The sequence below is a fragment of the Stegostoma tigrinum genome, chromosome 21 (genome assembly GCF_030684315.1).
Source record: "Stegostoma tigrinum isolate sSteTig4 chromosome 21, sSteTig4.hap1, whole genome shotgun sequence".
Taxonomy (NCBI): Eukaryota; Metazoa; Chordata; class Chondrichthyes; order Orectolobiformes; family Stegostomatidae; genus Stegostoma; species Stegostoma tigrinum.
Window position 1 is genome coordinate 39,601,074 of NC_081374.1, and position 25,629 is coordinate 39,626,702.

Consider the following 25,629-nt stretch of genomic DNA (forward strand, 5'->3'; position numbering starts at 1 on the left):
CAGTGTTTTAGAATAATATTTTCTATTGCTTGTATTCTGATTAAGAGCAGTTCTACAAGTTTCTACAAATAAAAAGAAGTCTCAGTTTTGCAGTTCTGATTTTTGATTGAAATTGGTCATCAGTAGTACACACAGACATTATAAAAATTTTATAATACAATGAACAATACATACTAAATAAACATATAGATAAACCATATGGTCCACCACCATCTTGGATGGGCAATGTCAACAACCTGTTCTGTCAAAACTTACCTGGACCCAGAAATATCAAATAGTTCCATCTGCATCTCTCAGCATTTTGTGCACCTAGGTACTTTCTCATATTCCTTCCTGGCTCCCACACTTCCGTTGAGTTAGTCTAAACACTCCCCAACATCACTAGCAATACACCTTATAATTTATGTAGTCCCAGCTCTGTTCAGAATCAACCCATTCAGCTTGTTCAGGTGCCACTTCCTGTATAGCCAGTTCCAGGAATCCAAAGACCTCGCTCTCTCTGACTTCATATTTCCAGCCACACAATTGTTTGGCCTACCTTCCTATTTCTGTACTCACACACGTGATACTGACAGTAATCTGGAGAGTACGACTTTGGACATCTTGCTTTCTACCTAGCTCCCTAAAACCTGACTGCAAGACCACATTCCCCTTCTTATCCGTGCCATTAATACAGAAGTGGGCCATTCTTAACCCTTGCAAAAGAGGCGATAAACCAACCTGGAATCATACTGACAGCTGCAAAAATATTGGTCTGCTTGCCAATCAGTACTGCCCTTCTTTCTCCACTCCTATACAGTTTAGACCCCCATAATGTCACAGGATTTGCCCTTGTTGTGTTCCTCCAATGATCCATCACCCTCAACAATATCTGGAACGAAAACAGTTGGTGAGCAGGATCCTTATGTTCCCATATATTACCTGGCATTTTCGCTTGTATTATGTGGGGGTCACTCAATCCCTGTTTTCTCCTTATGGTGTTAGCACAGCATACGTAACTGAAGTTTTGTATCTAAAGATCACTTTTAAAGCATTTGCAAAATGGTGATACCTGATGTAAAGGCATAACATAACCAAACACTGGCATGCTTGAATTGGCAACCTATGCCAGATGGTCATTGAAGGGAATCAAGCTAATCCCATTGTTACACCAAAAAGCATAACAATCAATAGCCACAATGTGTGAACATTTGTAAACATGAAATAGGTTAGATGAAAATTTGACTAATTCCATAGCCAAATGTTGTATGTTTCTTGGATACTCTTAGATGTCATCATATCATACTTCAAAGATATCCTCAGTGAAAACTGCACAGATCTTAACGGTATCCATAAGGATCTGACAGGCCAGTTAACCATCAGGTGTCAGCCATAACCGAACATCTAAACAGTTGCACCAAGAGTGAAATATAGTAAGTGGCTCTAGTCAGAAGCAGACTTATTTACACTATTCAGCAACTGGAAGAAGCCAGACCCTTTTCCAATTATCCAATGGATCAAAAAAAAAATCTGATGTCTAAGCTTCAATCTGGATCCTGCTTGAACAGGATTTTCTTTCATAAATACCCCACATAGTTCAGAAGATTAAAAATCTCTAGGATAATGACATTGCTGACATGGATGAAGACAATGTGTGAGATAATGGCATGTATAGGGATAAGAGGGCGGACGATGTAGTAGAGATGCATAAACTATTTGAGGACTTCAATTCAGACAATATTTTAAAGATTTCTATGCATGTAAATAAATGGAAATGTAAAAACAAAATCAAGACATACCAGTAGGTACTTAATTTCTGTTCAAAATTGAAGCCTGGAAATCCAGCTCAAATAAATCTTTTATTTGTTACTATGTATAATATGAACATGAACTTCCAGGTAAATGCTTAGGGAAAAGATGAGTTCTCTATTCAGAAAATTACGACACTTTTTTTTGGGCTGTAGCATAATAATATTTAATGATTCAGTAGGAGGAGGTAAAATTCAACATAGGAAATTTCCAAGCTTGACTACATCATCTGACATAAACATATGATGGTAGTAAACAAGAGAAAAAGCTGGAAAGTAAATCAGTGTCATGATCACTTCTACATGACCAGTTTATGACCATCATAGCTAAAGGCTTAAGGTAAGATGGTAATGACATATTTTGCTGTTGTTCACGTCAACTACTCAACAATATGGACATACACAAAGCACCTGATTAAAAAAATGAACTTTGAAAAACATCCATACATGATTGATTAAAAATCCATCAGATATCTCTTTGGAAAAGTAGATAGCATATCAGTACTCTTAAACTTTACCAGTTGCTCGCCCTTCCTATCTGTTTTATTCAGTCTTATAATGGGGCTCAGCTCTCTTAATCTGTCAGCTTTGATGTGGGTTTGCAAATCAAGACTGTAACATTTTACTTCACTTTGCTGTGCATACCTTTTTATTTTATTAGATATAGTCAAAATACCCTACCAAGCGTTTCATTCTATAAAATGAAAGAATAAAATATTGAAAAAATAAATTCAAGTTCTTGTTAACATTTTTAATTCAGATTGGTACTGTTTCCAAAGTTATCTTCTGCTTTGATGACCAACAATCAAAGTGGAGTGCAAGGACACAAATACCCTTGTAAAGTTTGACAATTTGCAAGTACTGAGCTTTGCTGCATTTGTTAATGCTTTTCAACAATTTTAACCAGTTCTGTGTATATGCCTACCAGAGCCCACAAACAATTGGAAATGACCCAGGAAATGTGAACCAGCATCATGGGCATTTGGGAATAAGAATAAATGTCCTGTGCAAAACACCAAGTTGCAGGATTCCTGGTAAAACAACATTCATTTCTGTATTACTGGTTGTCTATGACAGACTAACCCACTGTGTTTCTCATAAGTGTTTTACTCCTCTTCTTAAAATATTGTTCAACAATATCATCAAAAGATTGCAGACTGGCATAACACCAACTCTGCACTGGAGTCTCACAGTTTTCACCAGTAAAACTTTGTTCACTTTTCCATGTCTTGCCAGCATTTGAAATGGAAGCAGACACAGTTTGTTCAAATTTTTGTTGTTCTCCATTATCTTGCCCCACAGAAGCATATGATGAACTCTGCCCATTTGCTGTCAATGATGTGCTTGCATTCAGCAGTGATAGCCTATGGGACTGCTGCAAGGTAGGACTGCTGCTGCTATTTGGTTGCTTTGCTAAACAGTGACGTGCAGATTTCCCATCTTGGCACCAGTTCAGCAATGAAGTCTGTCTTGACCTCACTGGCACCCTAAATAAAGGCACATTGGATTTCTGTTCTTTGAACAAAGAAACTCTTATTTTTTGTTTTAATGGTACCTGTGTTTTGTTAATGTTTTCTTCACACAATTTATCCTTGATATTAGTAGTCTTCCCTACCACACTCGGATTGCTGTCTTCAGTCCTGTCTTGCCAAACATGTTTTGATGGGACCAGTACTTTGTCATTATTTTGTAACGCCTCTTTATTGCTCTCAGAACTTGGTATTTCTGTACACAAGCAGTCAATACCACTGTCGTCGTGCTGCACTTTCTCTGGTGACTCAAAAATGACACCCTTTGGAATAATTAGAGATCTTAGTCTTGTATGTGAGTGAAGAAGCATTTTATTGCATTTTGCCTTCTTTTGCATAAATTCTTTCACTGTTTCTGGAACGTGGATTTGTTTTAAATCATCAACTGGACTGAGGTATTGACAGAAGTATGCTTCACATGCCTTAGTTTTCACCACAGGGATAATTGTACAAGGTTTCAGTCTAGCCACAAACTCTTGCAACTCTTGAAATGAGGAGTGATCTGAATAGGGAATGACATGTACATCCCTATGCCAGACTCTTATTTTTCGGCTTGTGGGGATAATAGCAATCGTAGGGCACTTCTGATTCCATTTGACCATATTGAAGCGGTTAATTTCATTCTGGTCTACTACATGGATTCTTCCTGCCCCCACCTCTGAAGTGAAGACATCACACAGTCCCAAAAGTTGAAACATCTGAAGTCTCCGAGGACTCACCACAATCCAAGTTTTAAATGTCATAGCCAGTTCTATTAATAATGATTCTTTACCCAAGTTATACAGACCTGTAATTACAAGTAGCATCATTGTTCAAATATAATTTGCTCAAATGGGTAAAAATGAAGATAAAGGGGAAAGAATGAAAAAAGAAAAAACATCTATCTAGGTTCTTTTATGTTAACAATATGATATAATAAACACCACAACTAATTAAGTACCTTTTAAGTATAGCTAACTATTGGAATGCAAAAAGCATGGCAGTCAAAAATAGCACAGAGATGACGTTGAGCTAAAAATTAAATGTGCTGCAGAAGCTCATCAAGTCTGGCAGCATCTATGGAGAGAAAAACAGAGTCAACGTTTTGAGTCCAGTGACCCTTCGAAAGATCATTAAACTCAAAATATTAACACTTTTTTCCCAAAGATGTTGCCAGACCTGGTGAGGCACCTCCTATTTTTGCTTCAGATTACCAGCATGTGCAGTTCTTTGTTTCCTTTTTATGATGTTGAGGTAATTTGTTTTCGGTAGCACTTGGTCATTATTGTCCAGGACACACTGCCCACAGTACATCACATTTTAGAAACAAAGACAGACAGAAAGACAGGCAAAACTTCACAATGAAAAGGATTTCTGTTTGTTCCTTCTCTAAGGTTTCAGATTAGATTATACATTCAAGGCTTGAATCCATTATCTCCTGACTTAGTGGCAAGATTACTATCATTGAAAAAAATAAAAACACAACGTCCAATCAAGCAGAATACAATCACGGACATAATTTTCCTGTTTTCCACAAATGTTTCTATTACACGCGTTGAAATGAATTGCAAATTTGGAGTCAATGTAAATGTGTGCAAGTCATTTAATATACCAAAACTAATTGAGGGCATGTTAAAAAAGCATCCAGTATCCTAGGCCCTGTTATTGGGTGCACAGCGTATAACAGCAAGGTTATATTAAACGTGTATAATACATTGGTTTGGCCTTAACTGGGATATTAAGCTCAGTGCTTGGTATCAGATTTCAGAAAAGATGGGAAAGCATTAAAGAGAGACTCCAGAAAAGAATCATGGGAATGTTCCAGAAATAAGGAACTTCAGTTGTGTGGTCAGATTTCAATGGTCAGAAATCAATCTTTGTTGCAGACAGGTCTGCTTGCATCTCTCACTGGCAATGTTGTCAGCTGTGTACTGCTCGCAGAAAATAGCTGAGCATACAAGCTTAAATTAAGATCAATATTTCAGCCTCAGCGTCAGCCAGCACATGCAAGCCAAACTAGCAGTATGAAGGTTCAAAGCTTATCTGAATATGTTAAAAGTACATTACAAAAATGAGAATCTCTCCCTTCATGTCTGCATTCTGTGTCTATCCTATTAGCACAGATATTCAAACAAAGTAGGCACCTGCCATAAGCCATCATGTTATATCATATTTTTATATTTCATTAACTCAACAATGACTCCAGGAAAGGGGCTAAGTTCCTTAAATCAAGGCAAGTAGCAGGAAAGTCAAGATTTGCCACATTCTTACCAATGACCACATTGTGTTCTGGGTGAGCGCTGATTATTGCCTTAATCGCATCAGTAGCTTCTTCACGGGAAGGCACCATGAACTCAGGGTCACAGTTGGTATTGTCTAGATATAGGAGATCTATCCTTCTTTCCGTGTTCAGTGGCGGATAAGTAAACATCATAGGTGTGTAACGGAAATCTGCTATATTAAAAAAAGCAAAGTCTCGTACTTTGAATGATTTTCAGCATCCCTAAGGTTTTCTCTCACACAAATCTGAGCGTCAGAGAGTTGTACAGCATGGAAACAGACCCATTGGTCCATCTTGTCCATGCTGACCAAATATCCTAAATTAATCTAGTCTCATTTTGCCAGCATTTTATCCATATTCTTTTAAATCCTTCCTATTCATTTACCCACCCTGACGCCTTTTAAATGTTAATTCATGTACCAGCCTCCACAACTTTCTCTGGCACCTCATTCCATACACGCACCACCCTTGTACAAAACTTTGCCCCTTAGGTCACTCTAAAATCTTTCCCCTCTCACCTTTAACCTATGCTTTCTAGTTTTGCACTTGCTCACTCTGGGGAAAGAATCCTTGGCTATTCATCCTATCCACACTCTTCATGATTTTATAAACCTCTAAGGTCACCACCAGCTTCTAACATTATCGGAGTCGTGGTTCTCCCTGTCCATGTGGATTGAGATGAGTGAGTACAAGGAGAACCACGACTTCGACTGGGACAACACCAAGATCCTGGGACAGGCTAGGCAGACACAAGCACAAGAATTCCTGGAAGCATGGACTCCACGAAGCATGTAATAAACACATTGAACTCGACCCCATATACATTCCACTACAGAGGAAACCCGGAAGTGAGGCAATCCATCGCAACAGACCCCAGAGTTTAAAAACCAGGCGTGAAAACACACTGATGCTTCATCAGAAGCTGCACTGAGGATGCTACTCAGCACAGTAGCGAAACGTCTGTGGAACAACAAACCAGCTTAGCTAGCCAACCAACCCTAACATGGTAAGAAAAAGTCAGGAAACTGTAGACCAGTGAGCCCGACATCGATGGTGGGCAAGTTGTTGAAGGGAATCCTGAGGGATAGGATTTACATGTATTTAGAAAGGCAAGGATAGATGGTCAAGATAGTTTTGTGCATGGCAAATCATGTCTCACGAAGTTGATTGAGTTTTTTGAAGAAATAACAAAGAATGTTGATGAGGGCGGAGCAGTAGACATTTTGTATATGAATTTCAGTAAGGCATTCGACCAGGTTCTTCATGGTAGACTGGTTAGCAAGGTTAGATCACACAGAATACAGGGAGAACTAGGTATTTGGATATAGAACTAGCTCAAATGTGGAAGACAGAGGGTGGGAGTGGAGGGTTACTTTTCAGACTGGAGGCCTGTGACCAGCAGTACGCTACAAGGATTAGTGCTGGGTCCACTGCTTTTTGTCGTTTATACAAATAATTTGGATGTGAACATAGGAGATATGGTTAATAAGTTTGCAGATGACACCAAAATTGTTGGTGTAGCAGACAGCGTAGAAGATTACTTCAGAGTACAACAGGATCTTGATCAGATGAGCTAATAGCCCAAGGAGTGGCAGATGGAATTTAATTTTGATAAATGTGAGGTGTTGCATTTTTGAAAGGCAAATCGGAGCAGGACTTATACACTTAATGGTAAGGTCTTGGAAGTGTTGCTGAACAAAGAGATCTTGGCGTGAAGGTTCATAGTTTCTTGAAGGTGGAGTCATAGGTAGATAGGATAGTGAAGGCGGTGTTCAGTACGCTTGCCTTTACTGGCCAGTGCGTTGAGTGTAGGAGTTGGGAGGTCATGTTGCGGCTGTACAGGACATTGGTTAGATCACAGTTGGAATAGTGTATGCAATTCTGGTCTCCCTGCTATAAGAAGGATGTTGTGAAGCTTGAAAGGGTTCAGAAAAGATTTACGAAAATGTTGCCACAGTTGGAAAGCTTAAGCTACAGGGAGAGGCTGAATAGGCTGGGGCTATTTTCCCTGCAGCATCGGAGGCCGAGGGGTGAACTTATAGAGGTTTGTAAAATCATGAGGGGCATGGAATGGGTAAATAGACAAGGTCTTTTCCCCAGGGTGAGGGAGTCCAAAATTAGAGGGCATAGGTTTAAGATGAGAGAGGAAAGGTTTACAAGGGATCTAAGAGGCAACATTTTCATACAGAGGGTGGTGCATGTACGGCATGAGTTGCCATAGGAAGTGATGGAGGCTGGTGTTATTACACCATTTAAAAGGCAGCTGGATGGGTATATGAACAGGAACTGTTTACAGAGCAAATGGGACTAGATTTATTTAGGTTGACATGGATGAATTAGACCAAAGGGTCTGTTTCCGAGCTGTATGTCTCTTTGATTCTGACCCTTCAGACACGATTTCCCACATACAAGACCATGTTGACTATCCCTGATTAGTCCTTGCTTTTTCCAAATACATGTAAACTCTGTCCCTCAGAATCCCCTCCAACAACTTCCCAACCAGTGACATTAGGCTCACTGGTCTATGGTTCCCTGGCTTTTCCTTGCCACCTTTCTTGAATAACGGCACCAATTTGCCAACTTCCAGTCTTCCAGCACCTCACCCATGCCTATCAATGATATTATTATCTCAGGAAGGAGCCCAGCAGTCACTTCCTAGCTTCCCACTAAGTTCTAGGATCCACCCGATCAGGTCCTGAGTATTTATTCTCCTTTACATGTTTTAAGATATCCAGCACCACGTCCTCTATGACATGGACATTTCAAGATATCACTATTTATTTATCCAAGTTCTCTAACTTCCACATCCCTCACTACAGTAAATACTTTCACAAAATACTCAGTCAGTATCTCATCCATCTCCTACTGTTCCACACATAGGTGGCTTTGTTGATTCTTAAGGGGCACTACTCCTTTGCCCTTAATCCATGTATAGAATCTATTTGGATTCGCCTCAACCCTACTTGCCAAAACTTTCTCATGACCCGTTTTTGGCCTCCAGATTTCTCTCAAATATACTCCAACTCCCTTATACTCTTCAAAGCATTTACTCGGCCCCAGGTTTCTATACCAACCACATGCCCCTTTCCTTTACTTGACCAGAGGCTCAATTTCTCTTCATCCAATATTCCCTACACCTACCAGCCTTGCCCTTCATACTAACAGGAATATATCTACTCTGGATTCTTTCTGTTGCATTTTTGACTGTCTCAGCTTTCCAACTGTCCCTTTACCTATGAAGAGCCTGTCCCAATCAACTGTTGGAAGTTCTTGCCTGATATCCTCAAAATTGCCCTTACTCCAATTTAGAACTTTAACTTTCTGATTAGGTTTTCCTTTATTTTAAAAACAATAGAATTGTGATCACTGGCCCCAAAACGCTGTTCCGCTGACACCTCAGTCACTTGCTCTGCCTTATTTCCCAAGGGAAGGTCGTTTTGCTCTCTCTCTCTCTCGTCGGTACATCCACTGAACAAGAAAATTTTCTTGTACACATTTAAATTCCTCTCCATCCAAGCCCTTAACACTATGGCAGTCTCAGTCTATGTCAGCAAAGTTAAAATCCCTACCATGACAGATAGCCAAGTTCTCCTTATAAATCTGCATCTGAATTTCTTGCTGACTCTTGGGGGCGTACTGTACAATCCCAATAAGGAGATCTCAGTTCCACCCTTAAAACTTCACTGGATTTACTCCCAGGAATACCTAAGTACAGGCCTCATGTTGTAGCTAACTACAAACACCACTGCCCGTCCTTTCTTGACACCCACCCTCCCCTTTCAGTCTTTCCTATAGTATCTGGGTGTTGTTTGTGCAACATCTCGCTGTCAGGCCATGCCCACGCCATCACACAGATTAGCCAAGGAGTTACAAAGGAGACTAAAGCATCTCATCAGCCAGTTACCCACTCAACCCAAAAGTTCTTAAATTCCATCAAGGACAGAAGAATAGATGACAAGGAGACCATGGTATCATTTGACGTTACTGCCATATTCACATCGATAGGCATATCACTAGAAACAGAAACACTGGCAACACTACTAAAACAAGAACAAGACCCGAGTGACACCATCTGCACAGACAACATGCTGAAGCTACTGGACCTATGCCTCACTACCCACTTACCCTTTCATGGTCAAATATATGAACAGATCAATGGGACTCCCATGGGATCACCTATCTCCAGACTAATAGCTGAAGTAGCGACAGAGACTCGACAGCTGGCCATTCTGCTAATCCAACTGAAACTATGGATACAATACATGAACAACACCTTCATAATTATTAAATGGACCAAGCTAGAGGAGACACACAAACTAATAAGCAACACTCTTACCGGGATCAGATTCACCAAGGAAGTGGAATGGAACAAATAGCTCCCATTCCTGGACGTCATGGTGGAACACAGGATCAACAGGGATTTCCTAACAAAAGTACACAGGCAAGCCACACACACTGACCAGGTATTGAATTTCAACAGCAACGACCCTAACACCCACAAATGAAATTGCATGAAAACTCTATTTAAACAGGCAGTGATACATTGCAGCAACACAGAACTAGGTCAAAAAGAAATAGAGTACCTTCACCGAGTATTCAAGGACAACGGAACCCAAAAAACTGAGTCAGAAGCTGCCTGTTACATGAATGACATCCGGAAGATACTGCAGGCCTCAACACACTCAACATGCTACTTTACATCAAGAATACACTTAACTGACCACAAGACTCCTAAAACCACTGGGCATCAAAGTGGCAGACAAACCCACATCAACCCTACGCCAACTGCTACCCAAACCAAAGTCCCGTTACCCAATTTGGACAGGACCTACGTAATATACCAGATCCCCAGCAAAGACCATGACAAACATAACATTGGACTGACAGGATGAAAAATAGCCACAACAGTATAGACATCAATTAGCAACAAAAAGACACAACCAATACTCACTCATCTTCATCCACATGGATAGGAAAATCACCAATTTAACTGGGACAACACCAGGATCCTGAGACAGGCCAAGCAGAGACAAGCATGGGAATTCCTAGAGGCCTCGTTCTCCACTAAGAAGGCCATCAACAAACACACACAGCTAGATCTTACGTATACTCCAATGTGAAGTAAAACTGGAAGTGTGGTAACCGAGCTTAACAGACACCAGGCTTTAAATAACAGGCGGGAAAGCACAACAGTGCTCCATTGGAGGCTGCACTGATGATTTTACCCAGCAGGATAATGAAACATCTGCAGAACAACAAACCAGCTCAGTGAGCCAACCAAACACAACTTGTTTAAAGCCTCCAGAGTTGCACTAGCAATCTCCCTGCCTAGATACTGGTCCCCTTCAAATTCAGGTGCAAACAGTACTTCTCACACAGGTCACTTCTACATGTGAGACTCCAATGATCGAAAAATGCGAATCCCTGCCCCCTGCACCTCAGCCATACATTCATTTGCACATGGTACCAGATATAATCCCGATATTACTAACATCCAGGACCTACTTTTTAATCTCCTGCCTAATTTCCTACACTCTCTCTTCAGAATCTCATTCTTTTCTCTACCTACGTCATTGGTACCAACATGTACAACAACCACCTGTCAGCCACTCGCCCCTTTGAGAAAATTCAGCATCCTCTCAGAGACATACTTGATCTTGGCATAGGGAGGCTACACAGCATACTGATGTCTCACTGTCACCTGCAGAAAAGTCTCTCTGTACCCAACTAGAGAATCTCCTATCATAATCAATCACTTGGAACCTGAATAGTCCTCAATAAAGTAGAGCCAGTCACAATACCAGTGGCACAGCTGTCAGTGCTACGTTCCCCTGAAAAGCCATCATCGCCTGCAATTTCTAATGTAGCATACTTGTTTGAGATGGAGATAGACACAAGATACTTCTGCACCTCTTACTACCTCTACCTTTCACAATGTAACCCATTGACTTGACTGTATGTGTGGATTTTCTACCTTGCTTAAACTGCCATCCATCACACCCCCTGGTTCTTGTAAATTCCTCATTGCTTCTAGCTGCCACTCCAACCAATCCACACAATCCAATAGAACATTTAGGTGTTCTGGAGAAAATTGGGGGCACCATTAAATTGGCAAACTATCATTTTTGCTGCAGTTAAAACAAGGGCTCAGATATTTCAGAGCACCAATCATCAATTTCTACCCTACTTCTACTTTTCCAGGCTCTAATGTTGCTCCACATTTCTGATTAGGTATTCAGAGCCTGCCTTCTTCAGAAACGCAGAGTGCAGCAACAATCCAAGAACTCAGTCAGTTTGCTGTAGCATCAAACAGGAGACAAGATACACCACTTTTTTTAATGTCACTAGCTGTCACTGTATTAAATGCTTGGTGTAAATGTTAGCGAATAGGTGAGCAGGTATGCAGGTAACAGGACGGAACTGTGATAGTGTAATTAGATGAGAATTTCTCTGCCCAACACTTCCTGGGTAAGCAGCTGGACAAGTAACATTGGAACTGTCTCCAAAAACTCCAATTTTGCAGAGGACTTGGATAACAGGGAAACAGCATATCAGGAATTCAGTTTTACTGAGGAATTTCTACATAGGTCACATAGGGACTTCCTTAGAATCTCAAAATGCATCTTGGGTTGTATATCTGGTTTTCAGTATTCTGGAGGTCAAAAGATCTGAGTGCATTGAAAGGGCACAAGTTAAAATAACCATGCCAGGGACAAGTTTCTTTTTATGTACAAAAATTGCTAAAGCTAATAAAGAAATATCCTGCCAAAAACAGTGGTGAAACAGAAACCATCACAGCTTTGTAAATGTGGATTATTACTTTTAAAAGAAAAACTGAAATGAAACTAGGAAATATCATAGTAATCTTCAGTGAACATTTTTCACTCTTGTTAACTATGTACCTGATAGAAGGCAAAAAAAACCCACTGTGCTTTTAAAGGTCAATTTCACCTTTAAATTTGTTTACTTAATCCCACTGTGATACTCTTGAGTTTTTTTTATCTTTTGGACAGTCATTAGTCGTCTTCTGGCTGTTTACTCAACCGATCTATCGGTTCAAGTAGTGAAGTAATTAAGCTATTTGACTATAGAGGGCATCATCATCAAGTCAAATCATGTCCTAAATGAACAAACAAGTGAATTTTCCTGCAACACTTAAGTTTTGCAATGGTGGTGGTGGTTGGGTGGGGTGCAGGGGGAGCAAGAGTGAAAGAGAGAGAGAGAGAAGAATGTCAAATTTTCACCTGTACAGCCAGTAGGAAAATGTCAGTTATAAAATGCCAGCAATTTGACAGATTAAGATCAACTAACAGGAGGATCAAGCAAATGCCACATCACTTAGTGCAGTGGCCTGTTGAGCCACCAGGTGGAGCTCCTGTAACAATGTTTAAACAAATGAATAAAAAGAATGCATTAATAAACAAGGAAAACAACGTTTGTAGACTACAAGCTGCAGGGCATTGTAATCTGCTATAGCTAACTGGTTACTTTTTCCTTTCCACCTACTCAACAAGTTTTTGAGTAGCAAATCTGCAACGAATACCATGATTAAGAAGGCGTACAGTGTGTTCGGTTTTATTGATAGAGGGATTGAGTTTCAGAGCCATGAGGTCATGTTACAGCTGTACAAATCTCTGGTGCACTTGGAGTATTGCATACAGTTCTGGTCGCTGCATTATAGGAAGAATGTGGAAGCACTGGAAAGTGTGCAGAGGAGATTTACCAGGATGTTGCCTGGCATGGAGAGAAGGTCTTATGAGGAAAGGCTGAGGGACTTGAGGCTGTTTTTGTTAAGAGAGAAGAAGGTTAAGAGTTGACCTAATAGAGAAATACAAGGTAATCAGAGGATTAGATAGGGAGGACAGTGACAGCCTTTTTCCTCAGATGGAGATGGCTAGCAATGAGGGGCCATAGCTTTAAATTGAGGGCTTGTTTGGTTTCACAGGTCGGCGCAACATCGAGGGCCAAAGAGCCTGCACTGGGCTGTAATGTTCCATGACTTTTCTACATGGTTTTCTGAGTCAACATTCAGCAACGCTGGAAAAATTTCACTCACCAAAGGCATTCAATTACTTCCAGCTGCAGTGATCTGAAAAAGAATGCTTAAAAATAAGTGTTTATCTTCCTTTTATTTATGTCTGTGCTATCCAGCTGCATCCCTTTTACTGCACACTCTCAAATCCTTTCCTGGCAAGTTATCTCCCCTCCCAAGGGTGTGTCTTACATACTTTTAGGGATTTATTTAGGATGAAAGTTTGAATAACTTGTTCTATTTTGGCAAGCTGAAAAGCTAAGCCAGACAACTTCAGGAAAACTAATATTTTCCAGCCCTGCTGAGGTGAATAAAAAGACTGGAATTTTCATTATATTGTAAAGGGTAATAGAAAAGTATAACGGTCCTTGTGGTGTTTGATCAAACTGAACAAGTTTCAAACTAAATGTGAGTGGCAACTTGAGATATTTTGCTTGCTAGCTCCAATAAAAGTCTTCTGAAAGCTTCAAGCAGAATTAAAAGAACATTCATTTTTGAAGTAATAGAAGCAAAACTCTCTGTAGCCACTGGATTTCAAACATTCAAACTCCATTAAATATTCTGCATGATTTAGGAAGTTTTATCTTTCAACTTTAGACAGCCTCGTGAGAGGAGGCATACCAGTTGCTTTCATGTATCTCCCCATGTTTCTTCTGCAAAATGACATAGCAGTCTCCAATTAATACCTTCCTTCTCAACATAGCTTAGATTGGAATTTTAACCAATGGAGATGATGGTATAGTTATAATGTCCAGGCTATTTCTCTAGAAACATGGGTTCAATTCTACCATGGTCACTGTGGGATTTACAACTAAATGAATACATCTCGAATTAAAGCCAGTCTAATAGTGACCATTAAATCATTGTCAATTGTCACAAATCTGGTTCACTAACAGAAGAGATTGGACCTGTGTGTGATTGCAGACCCGCACACAACATGACTGACTCACAAATGTCATCTGAACTCACTCAGTAAGCCATTCAGCTGCATCAAACCAAGAAAGAAAGGAATAAAACTGGATGTACCTCATGGAAGCAACAATGGTATACACGGCTCTGTCAACATTGCAAAGTCCTCCTTATTAAAATCTTGTGTCAAGATTGGAAGAGGTGTCTCCCAGACTGGTAAAACAACAGCCTGACGTTTTGAACAGATCTAGCAATTCAAAACTGGACAACTATGAGACAGTATCAGAGATAATGGGAACTGTACATGGTGGAGGATCCAAGATAATAAAAAGTGTGAAGCTGGATGAACACAGCAGGCCCAGCAGCATCTCAGGAGCACAAAAGCTGACGTTTCGGGCCTAGACCCTTCATCAGAGAGGGGGATGGGGTGAGGGCTCTGGAATAAATAGGGAGAGGGGGGGGAGGCGGACCGAAGATGGAGAAAAAAGAAGATAGGTGGAGAGGAGAGTGTAGGTGGGGAGGTAGGGAGGGGATAGGTCAGTCCAGGGAAGATGGTCGAGGAGGTGGGATGAGGTTAGTAGGTAGGAAATGGAGGTGCGGCTTGGGGTGGGAGGAAGGGATGGGTGAGAGGAAGAACAGGTTAGGGAGGCAGAGACAGGCTGGGCTGGTTTTGGGATGCGGTGGGGAAAGGGGAGATTTTGAAGCTGATGAATTCCACATTGATACCATTGGGCTGCAGGGTTCCCAGGCGGAATATGAGTTGCTGTTCCTGTAACCTTCAGGTGGCATCATTGTGGCACTGCAGGAGGCCCATGATGCACATGTCATCTAAAGAATGGGAGGGGGAGTTGAAATGGTTCACGACCGGGAGGTGCAGTTGTTTACTGCAAACCGAGCGGAGGTGTTCTGCAATGATGCCACCCGAAGGTTGCAGGAACAGCAACTCATATTCCGCTTGGGAACCCTGCAGCCCAATGGTATCAATGTGGACTTCACCAGCTTCAAAATCTCCCCTTCCCCCACGGCATCCCAAAACCAGCCCAGCTCTTCCCCTACCCCCACTGCATCCCAAAACCCGCCCAGCCTGTCTCTGCCTCCCTAACCTGTTCTTCCTCTCACCCATCCCTTCCTCCCACCCCAAGCCGCATCTCCATTTCCTACCTACTAACCTCATCCCACCTCCTCGACCATCTTCCCTGGACTGACCTATCCCCTCCCTACCTATACTCTCCTCTCCATCCATCTTCTTTTCTCTCCATCTTCGGTCCGCATCCCCCCCTCTCCCTATTTATTCCAGAACCCTCACCCCATCCTCCTCTCTGATGAAGAGTCTAGGACCGAAACGTCAGCTTTTGTGGTCCTGAGATGCTGCTTGGCCTGCTGTGTTCATCCAGCTTCACACTTTACTAACTATGAGATAGTGTTGGTCATTAGCTACAGCAGATTTTTATTTTTAATGGGACGCGGACATCGCTGGCCAGCCCAGTGTTTAATACCCTTTCCTAATAGCCCAGAGGGCAGTGAGAGCCAGCCAATGCTATGGATCTAGAGTCACATCTAGACCAGAACCGCTAAGGATGGTATATTTCCTTCCCTAAAGGACGTTAGTGAATTAAATGAGATTTTCTGACAATCGGCAACTGTTTCATGGTCGTCAATAGACTGTTAATTTCCAGATTTTCATTGAGTTTAAATCTGACCATCTGACAAACTGGAATCTGGGCCCCCAAACATTCCCTGGATCTCTGGATTCATAATCTAGTGATAATACCACAAGGCCAGTTCCTGAAAGTAGTGTCCTAAACACTATCATCTTCAGCAGCTTCCATCATACGGTTAGAAGTAGAGATTTTCACTGATGATTGTACAGTGTTTAACAACTTTATCTTCAGATAATGAAGCAGCCCATATGCATATTCAACTAGACCTGAACAATGTCCAGATTTGAGTTGATAAGTAACAAACAATATGTACATCACACGAAATACTAGACAATGACCATCTCTAACAAGCAAGAATTGAATCATCTCTCCTTGACATTCAATGGTATTACCATCATTAAAACCCCCACAATTAACATCCTGAAGAGTTATTACTGACCAGAAACCAAACAGGACCAGCCATACAAGTACCTTGCCTACATGACCAGTCACAGACCAAAGGCCACACTTCAAGTAGGTCATCTCCAGACTCTTCAAAGCCTGTCCAGCATCTACATAGCATAAGACAGGAATAGAACAATCGCCACCTTCCTAGATGAGTACAGCTCCAACAAGACTTGAGATGCTCAACATTATGCATCACAAAGCAGTTCTCTTGACTGACACCGCATCCCCTCCACCATCGACAGAAGCAGCCTGTGCATCATCTCTGTGTACTTACCAAGGGTCCTTGACAAGCAACTTTCAAACACAAGCTTCTCTCACCTAGAAGGACAAGGTATTAGGTACATGGGAACGTAACCACCTGAAAGTTCCCCAAAAAGCCGTATGTCATTCTTACACTGGGATGATTACCATGACATGGAACTATATAGCCATTCCTTCACCTTCACTGGGTCAAAATCCTGCGACTCCCTTCCTAACAGTACTGTGGGTATACATACATCAGAAGGACTGCAGAAGTTCAAAAAGGCAGTTCACTGCCAACTTCTCTGGGACATCTAGGAAAGGACAATAAATGCTGGCCAGCCACACACATGCCATGACCACACAAAAACAAAACTCTAATTTGTCCCTAAAGTCACATTTAGCGATATAAAATACACTTAACTCAATTTTCAACTGACGCGTTCATAAATAATCTACAATAAAATGAACAGATTATCACAACACAGGTTTCAAAGATATTTGTCATACCTGTGTACAGAACTGTACCAAAATAACCTTCAAAAAGAAACATGACAGAGCCAGGGCAGTGATTGCTATCAATCAATGTCACAGTCATGGTCTCTTTTCTGACTTCATCCAGATTTAAGAGATGGCTGTCCCCTAACTCCAATGGGTGGATCCAGATTTCATCCACCTAACAAAAAATTTAAAAACAAACAGGTCAAGGCAGATAATGAAACTTCATAAATGAGATCAGCTTCTTAAGGGGAAAATGAAAAATATACCACACATTGGTTAAAGGGAGGGGTAGATCATTGTATCTGGGATGAAAAGGCCAGGATACAAGTCAGTCAGAGGCAGAGACAATAACGCAAATAATTTTTATTTTTGACAGACCTAATTCAAAGATATAGTCCAGTCAAAACGTAAAAGAAAAAGACATCATGCGGAGGCTGAGAAAAGGATAAGGTGACAAGTAGTAGTAATTAACAGTTTAGGAATGCTTGCATTAATTCAACAAGTATAAATGCACTTAGCCAATAAGAAATCACCCAACTTTAAATAACAAAGGGGTCAAAGCTGATCTCATAGTGCAGTACTAGACAATTTACAAACCATATACATCTGAGCTTAAAATAGATGTGGGTGTTTTATCCAGGCATGGAATTCTGACCAATGAGGATCAAGTGACAATGAAGTTACTAGCCAGAGCAATTATAAAGCTTTAGAAAACTGTAAATTATAGCAAATGGCAAACCAGAAAGAGGGAAGTTAGAATCTGAAAAGGTTTGGAAGCAGTAATTTTGTGAAAAGGGTGCAAGATCAAGCAATGAGGAAAATGTAAGAGGGGAAAACTGAAATAGTCTGAGAGAATCTAATCAATGAGAGAACTGGACAGTCAAAAGGGCTAAAATTGTATCAGAGATAATAGGAACTGCAGATGCTGGAGAATCCGAGATAACAAAGTGTGCAGCTGGATGAACACAGCAGGCCAAGCAGCATCTCAAAAGGAGGAAAGCTGACATTTTGGGCCTCAATCAAAAGGGCTATCCTGGTAACAAAGTCAGAGGGTGGTGACATGTTAGAGGAGTCAGTCTGGAAGTGAAGTTGAAAGGGATGAGTAAATCAATTAGAATAGCAAAGATGGACTCAGAATTATTAGGGATGAAGGAACACCTCAGTACAAACACTGAGAATGGGCATAAAGGGGAATATTTTAATGAGGAAAACATCCATGAGCCTTATGCAAACAGACAAGGTAAATTCTGAAGAGGAGCTAGGCATGATAATGAAGGCCAACATCTTCAAAAGTGACAGTCAAAATTCCAGAAAAAGTCTCAAAAGGCTGAAGTGAGATTTGGAGCAAATATGAATGTCCCATGGCAATTTCAGGACAGTGGAATGAAAAACTGTAGGAAAAGAGAAATAAAGGGTTTGGGTGGAATAAATAGGATGCTGTAATGGGATTCTCAGCAAGATCTACAAAGGAGCCTGGAAATGCAGAGAAAAAGCAGATGGCATCTAGGTGAGACGGAAGGAAAGAGTGAGACCAAGAAAAAGTAAACAAGGTGAGGGGACTAGAATGATAGGCACTGCATTGGTCTTACAACTGTGGTATTAAATTAGTAGCCCAGAGATCTGTGTTTACAATCCGCCACAGCACAGTGCAAAATGGAATTTAATAAATATTGGCATTTGTGAGTTGGCAGCAAAATAAAATGGTGCTGCATAGTTTTATAAATTAACATACTTTTCTAATCAACTGCTCAGAATGCTATTGTAACCTCTAAAACAGGCGGGACTTGAACCAGGGCATCTTGGTTCAGGATAGGGACACTACCACTACACCACAAGAAAACCCCCTTAGTTTTACCCAAACAACTCAACGAGTTCACAGATGTATTCCAGGTGTTGTCCCCACCTGGCCTGTTATATATGTGATTTAAATGCCATAAACTGTTGTTGAGTTTTAATGACTTTAGGGTAAGTAGAGAAGAACAATAAATATTGTCAGCTTACCCACGTACACAGAAGATCTTTTTAAATAAAAGAACACAATGCAGGGAGCTGCTTGGGTCTGAGACAGCTATTTTAAACCCTTACATGCATTACTGGTGGCATGAAATATTTTGGAGTAAAGGGAATGCACATTTCTCTTGATAACTCAGGTCACAGAAAATCTAACTACTTCAACAGGGGCTGGTAAATCTGCACTTTCTGAAACAGAAGGTCAACAGATCATTTGGACAATAGCTTGACTGTACTTAACAGTCAGAATTCACAGGCATAAACAGTTTTTCTGTGTGAAGTACCAGAGGGGCTAGTAGAGCATGTGGGGATTATATCACAGGCTGAAAAAGACAGAACACTGAAATCCTCGCCACTTTGCCTTACCTGAAACTTCCAACGCAACAACTTGGCAGTAACGGGAGAACAGTATATTGGTCTGCACCAGGTGGAGGATAGGCCTGATGTATGATCACTGTGCAAGTGGGAAAGAAAGAAAAAACGGACATGGCTGCACTTCCGAATCTGCCAGAAATCAACAGCAAATGGAGTATTTGGGATCAAAGTACCATTCATTGCCCGCTATCTGTGAACAGTCAGCATCTGCACAAGATAAGAAACATTACTCCTGTAACTCAATATAAGATGTTTAAATTAACCTGTAGTTTAATATTTCACTGAACCAGCATTTCATGCTGGACTGACACAAAGCAGCCCTTGAACACGTGAGTCTCCATAGTCTTGAACCTAGGAATCAGTATGCTGACCAGTTAACTCCACAATCGTCTACTTGTCTATTATATATTAAAAGCACTGAATAGTCTTAAGATTTTGTTGTAAAGTACATCAAAAGTCTCATGTTCAGCTCAGACTAGTAAAAGATACTACCATGAAACTGTCAAAATAGACCTTCTAAACCAGTTTTGCAAATAGTTGAGTGATAATGGGAACTGCAGATGCTGGAGAATCCAAGATAACAAATTGTGGAGCTGGATGAACACAGCAGGCCAAGCAGCATCTCAGGAGCACAAAAGCTGACGTTTCAGGCCTAGACCTTTCATCGGAGACCCTCTCCGATGAAGGGTCTAGGCCCGAAACGTCAGCTTTTGTGCTCCTGAGATGCTGCTTGGCCTGCTGTGTTCATCCAGCTCCACACTTTGTTATTTTGCAAATAGTTGCCTCAGTATACAATTTATTTTTAAATTAAAAACAGCTGTAGTTACATTAGGCAGAAAAGTCAAACTTTTCCAGTGTTGAAACCTCTAAGCAGTGGTCATTTGACTCCTGTGAAGATAGATCCTTCCCTTGGGTACCATCTTAGCCTAGCAGCACACAGACCAAACAGCCAGCTGCAGAATGCCCTTCTTCCCATTTCTCCAAATGAGCAGACAATTGTCCACAATCATACCGAATGGCAGAACAGGCTTAAACTGCCATTGACCTACGCATGCTGTTTTATCTTACCTTCTCATCTCGTTATGTCATGTTACTAGCGTAGAGTGGAACAATGTTAATCAGAGATCCCCCTCACTAAACGCTGTGGTGACAATGTGTTCTCATCTCACATCTCCCTTCCATCCTCACATTGTTGAGTTAATGTCAACATCCTTTTATCTTTATGGAGCTATGATGAACAGTCTTCTAGACTCGAAACATCAGCTTGCTCGCTCTCGACGGATGCTGCCTGAACCCGTGATTTTCAGCATTTTTTTGTTTACAGCACAAATTCTAGCATTGGCTGCAACTTGCTCCTATTCTTTTATCTTGCTGACACTGCTTCTGAGCAGGTCCAACGTTAGTGGCAAGAGAAGTTCAAATTTTTTTGCCAAATTCCACTATCCACAACCTCAGTATATTTTTGGGGCAACTGTTGCAGTTCAGTTCACAGCCAGATGCCCTGATGCATGTGGTAGGTGTTTGGAACTCTCTTCCACAAACAGCAATGGATGCTGGATCAGTTGTTAATTTTAAATCTGAGACAGTAAAATTTTTGCTAAGCAAAGGTATCAAAGAATATTGGCCAAAGGTAGATAGATGGAATTAGGCAACAGACCAGACATGATCTCACTGAATGGTGGAACAGACTTAAGGGGCTGAATATCCTGCTTCTGTTCCTATTTTCCTAAGTTCCTATACGTGTCAGTATGACTCCCAGAAATTGGCAGCTTCCATTCTCACGATGGCTTTTGCTGAAATGCAGATCTGCTGTGGGTCATAAACCCATTCACTAAAGTTGCAAAACAGCGAAGCAGATAAGGGTGCGAGAGCTGCAAAAGCCAAAAGCAAAGCAAAGCAAAAACGGTCCATGCAATCAATCTAGTCCCCCTTGCAGAAAGATGCAGACGTGTAAGAATCATGCAAGGATAGGCTAGGTTGCAACACTTTCTAATCTCACTTGCAGAAAGCCTACTTTTATTCATGGGAGGCAAAGGGCTAGTGGTAGTACCACTGGACTGTTAATCCAGAGACCCAGGTAATGGGTAATGTTCTGGGGACGTGGTTGAATCCCACTATGGCAGATGGTAGATTGCTAATTCAGTGAAAAAATACGGAATTAATAGTACTGATGGCCATGAAGCCATTGCTGATTGTCAGAAAAATCCATCCAGTTCATTCCCTAATGTCCTTTACAGAAGGAAACTGCCGTCCTTACCTGATCGGGCCTACATGTGACTCCAGACCCACAGCAACGTGGTTGACTCTTATCTGCCCTGTGGGCAATTAAGGATGGGCAATAAAAGCTGGCCTAGCAAGCAAGAGCTAGCCAGATGAATAAATAAAAATGTGGCATTGCTGGCTAGACCAACAGATAATACCAATCCGTAATTTCTCTGAAAGGAGATCTGCTTTCCCGGGGTGTACCTATACCAACAGTGCTGTTGAAGACTGAGTTCCAGGATTCTGACCTAGCAGCAGCAGCAAAGAAACACAATACAATTCCAAGTCAGGAAGTGTGTGGCTTTAAGGGAAATTTGCACGTGGTGATATTTTCATGTTTTTGCTGTATTTATCTTCCTGGATGGTGGAGATCATACATTGGGAAGGTGCTGTGAAAGGCACCATGAAGATGCATCACAGTGCATCTTGTAAATGGTATACACTGCTACCACTGTATGACAGTGATGAAGGAAGTGAATGTTGAAGGTGATGGATGGGGTACCAATCAAGCAGATGGTTTTGCCCTGGATGGTTCAAGATGCTTGAATGGTCTTGGATCTGCACACATTCAAGCAAATGAACAGCATATCAATCAAGTCTGAATTTGGACATAGCTAAGTTACTTAGATAGCGAAAGGAGGTAAGTTATTTACTGCAGAATTCTTAGCCTCAGACTTTAATCTTGTAACCGCAGTTTTTACATTGCTGGACCGGTTTCTAAGAAAATACAAAAATGGAGTAGGCCATTTGACCCCTCAAGCCTGTTCTTCCATTAAATAAGATCATGGCTCATCTATTTATGACTCCAAATCCACAAAAATGCCTAATGCTGATTTAATTTCACCCCTCACTTACCAAACATCTGTCCATTCTGCCTTAAAAATATTCAGGTTCTGTTTCCACTGCCTTTTCAGAAAGAGTCTCGATGCTCTGAGAAAAGTAATTGCCTCATCTATTTTATATGGCGGACACTTTCTTTTGAAACAGTAACCCCTGCTCCAGACTCTCTCATTAGTGAAAACATCCTCTTTACATCTACCATGTCCTTCAGATTTTGCACATTTCAATCAAACAACCTCATACTCTTGTAAACTTCAAGAGATACAAGCCTGGCCAGTCCAACTTCTCCTACAACACGGTCCACCCATTCTAGGTATTAGTCTACAAAACCTTCTCTGAATACTCCAATGTATTTAAGATTTCTGAAGGAGGGTCTAGACCCGAAACGTCAGCTTTCCTGCTCCTCTGACGCTGCTTGGCCTGCTGTGTTCATCCGCTTTACATCTACTTATCTCAGATTCTCCAGCATCAGCAGTTCCTACTTTCTCTCTCTACATACTTTTTTAAATAAAATAATCAATATGGTGCATAGGATCCGGCATCGCCAGTGCTCTGAATAACTGAAACGTACTTCCCCACTTGTGCATTAAATTCCACTCACAGTAAATTATTACATTCTATTAATTTCCCTATTTTCTTACTGTACCTGAACAACAGTAACAGTTAAGAGAGTGCAATTCAATGACAGTAATTGAATGTCAAGGGGAGACAGTCAGATTCTCTTGTTTGATATGAACATATTGGCCATTCATCAGCCCACGCCTGCAAGTTGTCCAGGTCTGACTGCAAATGGACATGGGCTGCCCCAGCATCAGTCTTCAGAAGTGCTATGAGCATTGTTCATGGATGGTTTAACGTCACGACTTCTAACCTTACGATGGAAGGAAGGTGATGGATGAAGCAGCTGAAGATCATTGGCCTATGACATTATCCTGAAGAATGCCCGCAGTGATGTCCTGAAACTGAGATGACGGAGGTCAAATGCCATCTTCCTTTTTCTAGCTATGGCTCTAGTAGTGAAGCATTTCCCCCATCTGCCCAAATTCCACTGACTCCAATTTTAATAAGGCTCCTTGATGTCATATTAGGTCAAATGCACCTTGATTTCAAGGGAAGTCACTCTCACTTCTGGAGTTTGGCTGTTTTATCCATGTGTTTAACAAAGTTATAAGATAAGGATCTGAATAACCCTGGCAGTACATAAACCAAGTTTCAGTGAACAAGTTTCTGTTGTACAAGTCCCAATTGATAGCACTGTTGACCACACCTTCTGTCACTTTGCTGATGATTGAGTATAAACTGATGGATCAGTTGTGGACTCAACACACTTGGGCAACTTTCCATAGTTGGCCAATTGGTTAGCTATGCCTTTACAGAGATCATTAAATAAGTCAACCACACTAAAATTAATCTGGAGTCACATGTAGCCAACAGCAGCTAATGTTGGTAGATTCCCCTCTCTGAAGTTCATAAATGAATCAGATGGTTTTTAAGACAATTGTTTCACACTCACCAGTAGTCTCACTTTTAATTCCAGATTTATTAATTGACTTTCAGGTTCCACCATCTATTATGGATTTCAGCAGGTGTTCATTTGCAATAAACCATTCAAACTTAGTGAGCACAATTGCTTCCAATGATCTAAATTCCCACCTCTGGCCATTCAAAGCCCAGCAGTAGGTTCAGTGCACTAAATCTAGACCATCCTGTGAACAGTGTGCAAACATGTGCTGTCACACCAAAAAGTGTTCAGCAGCCAAAATATGCCCCACTACCAGGTACCCAGCACGCAAAGAACAGAGACCCCAAAAAAAATCCCAGCACCAGCTATCCAGAAAACAAAACCTCTAACGGGCACCCTGCACCCATAAATCAGACCATTCAGCGGGCACCCTGCACCCATAAATCAGACCATTCAGCGGGCACCCTGCACCCATAAATCAGACCATTCAGCAGGCACCCTACACCCATAAATCAGACCATTCAGCTGGAACCCTACACCCATAAATCAGACTATTCAATGCGCACCCTGCACCCATAAATCAGACCATTCAGTAGGCACCCTGCACCTATGAATCAGACCATTCAGCGGGCACCCTGCACCCATAAATCAGGCCACTCAGTGGGCACCCTGCACCCATAAATCAGACCATTCAGCAGGCACCCTACACCCATAAATCAGACCATTCAGTAGGCACCCTGCACCCATAAATCAGACCATTCAGTAGGCACCCTGCACCCATAAATCAGGCCACTCAGCGGGCACCCTGCACCCATAAATCAGACCATTCAGCAGGCACCCTACACCCATAAATCAGACCATTCAGTAGGCACCCTGCACCCATAAATCAGACCATTCAGTAGGCACCCTGCACCCATAAATCAGGCCACTCAGCGGGCACCCTGCACCCATAAATCAGACCATTCAGCGGGAACCCTACACCCATAAATCAGACCATTCAGTAGGCACCCTGCACCCATAAATCTGACCGCTCAGTAGGTACCCTACACCCATAAATCACTCCATTCGGTACCCCACCTTGAGGCAGCACCTTTGGGTGAGTTCAGGCCGCTTGTCCATCACCCTCGGGTGGAAACTGAAGGGGCTGCTTTCCAATCACTTGCATATTTCTTTCGGACCAGGACTCAGGGGAAATGCGGTAACGTTAAAATTAACTGCCAGTCACCTATGCGCCTGCCTCACTTCAACGGTCACTGAATTCAAAAACAGATCCTCGCGGTCCACCACCGGCCGCGGACTGCACTTGTGTTTGAC

General features: G+C 41.6%; 1 protein-coding gene across 8 annotated transcripts; it reads right to left on the reverse strand.

Annotated features, from left to right (window-relative positions):
* Positions 1 to 1,926: 1,926 nt before the first annotated feature.
* dclre1b (DNA cross-link repair 1B) lies at positions 1,927 to 25,629 on the reverse strand. Of its 8 annotated transcripts, XM_048553505.2 has the most exons (6): positions 25,393 to 25,618; positions 24,367 to 24,559; positions 19,743 to 19,958; positions 17,376 to 17,541; positions 5,567 to 5,749; positions 1,927 to 4,103 (listed from the first exon to the last, which is right to left on the reverse strand). In XM_048553505.2, the coding sequence occupies exons 3-6, from the start codon at positions 19,929 to 19,931 to the stop codon at positions 2,866 to 2,868; spliced, it is 1,776 nt and encodes a 591-aa protein (XP_048409462.1). In that variant the 5' UTR covers positions 19,932 to 19,958; positions 24,367 to 24,559; positions 25,393 to 25,618; the 3' UTR covers positions 1,927 to 2,865. The 8 variants fall into 8 exon arrangements, with proteins under 8 accessions (XP_048409462.1, XP_048409464.1, XP_048409463.1 ...); XM_048553507.1 differs by lacking the exon at positions 24,367 to 24,559 and having other exon boundaries at positions 25,541 to 25,629; XM_048553506.2 differs by lacking the exon at positions 24,367 to 24,559 and having other exon boundaries at positions 25,406 to 25,618.

What these genes read in the sequence shown, in the direction of transcription:
- dclre1b (XM_048553507.1), bottom strand. Translation starts at nt 19,931, where the DNA reads ATGAATGGTACTTTGATCCCAAATACTCCATTTGCTGTTGATTTCTGG. An exon ending in TGTTGCGTTGGAAGTTTCAG is followed by an intron (nt 17,542 to 19,742) that starts GTAAGGCAAAGT and finishes ATTTTTTGTTAG; the next exon opens with GTGGATGAAATCTGGATCCA. An exon ending in AGAACACAATGTGGTCATTG is followed by an intron (nt 4,104 to 5,566) that starts GTAAGAATGTGG and finishes TTGTAATTACAG; the next exon opens with GTCTGTATAACTTGGGTAAA.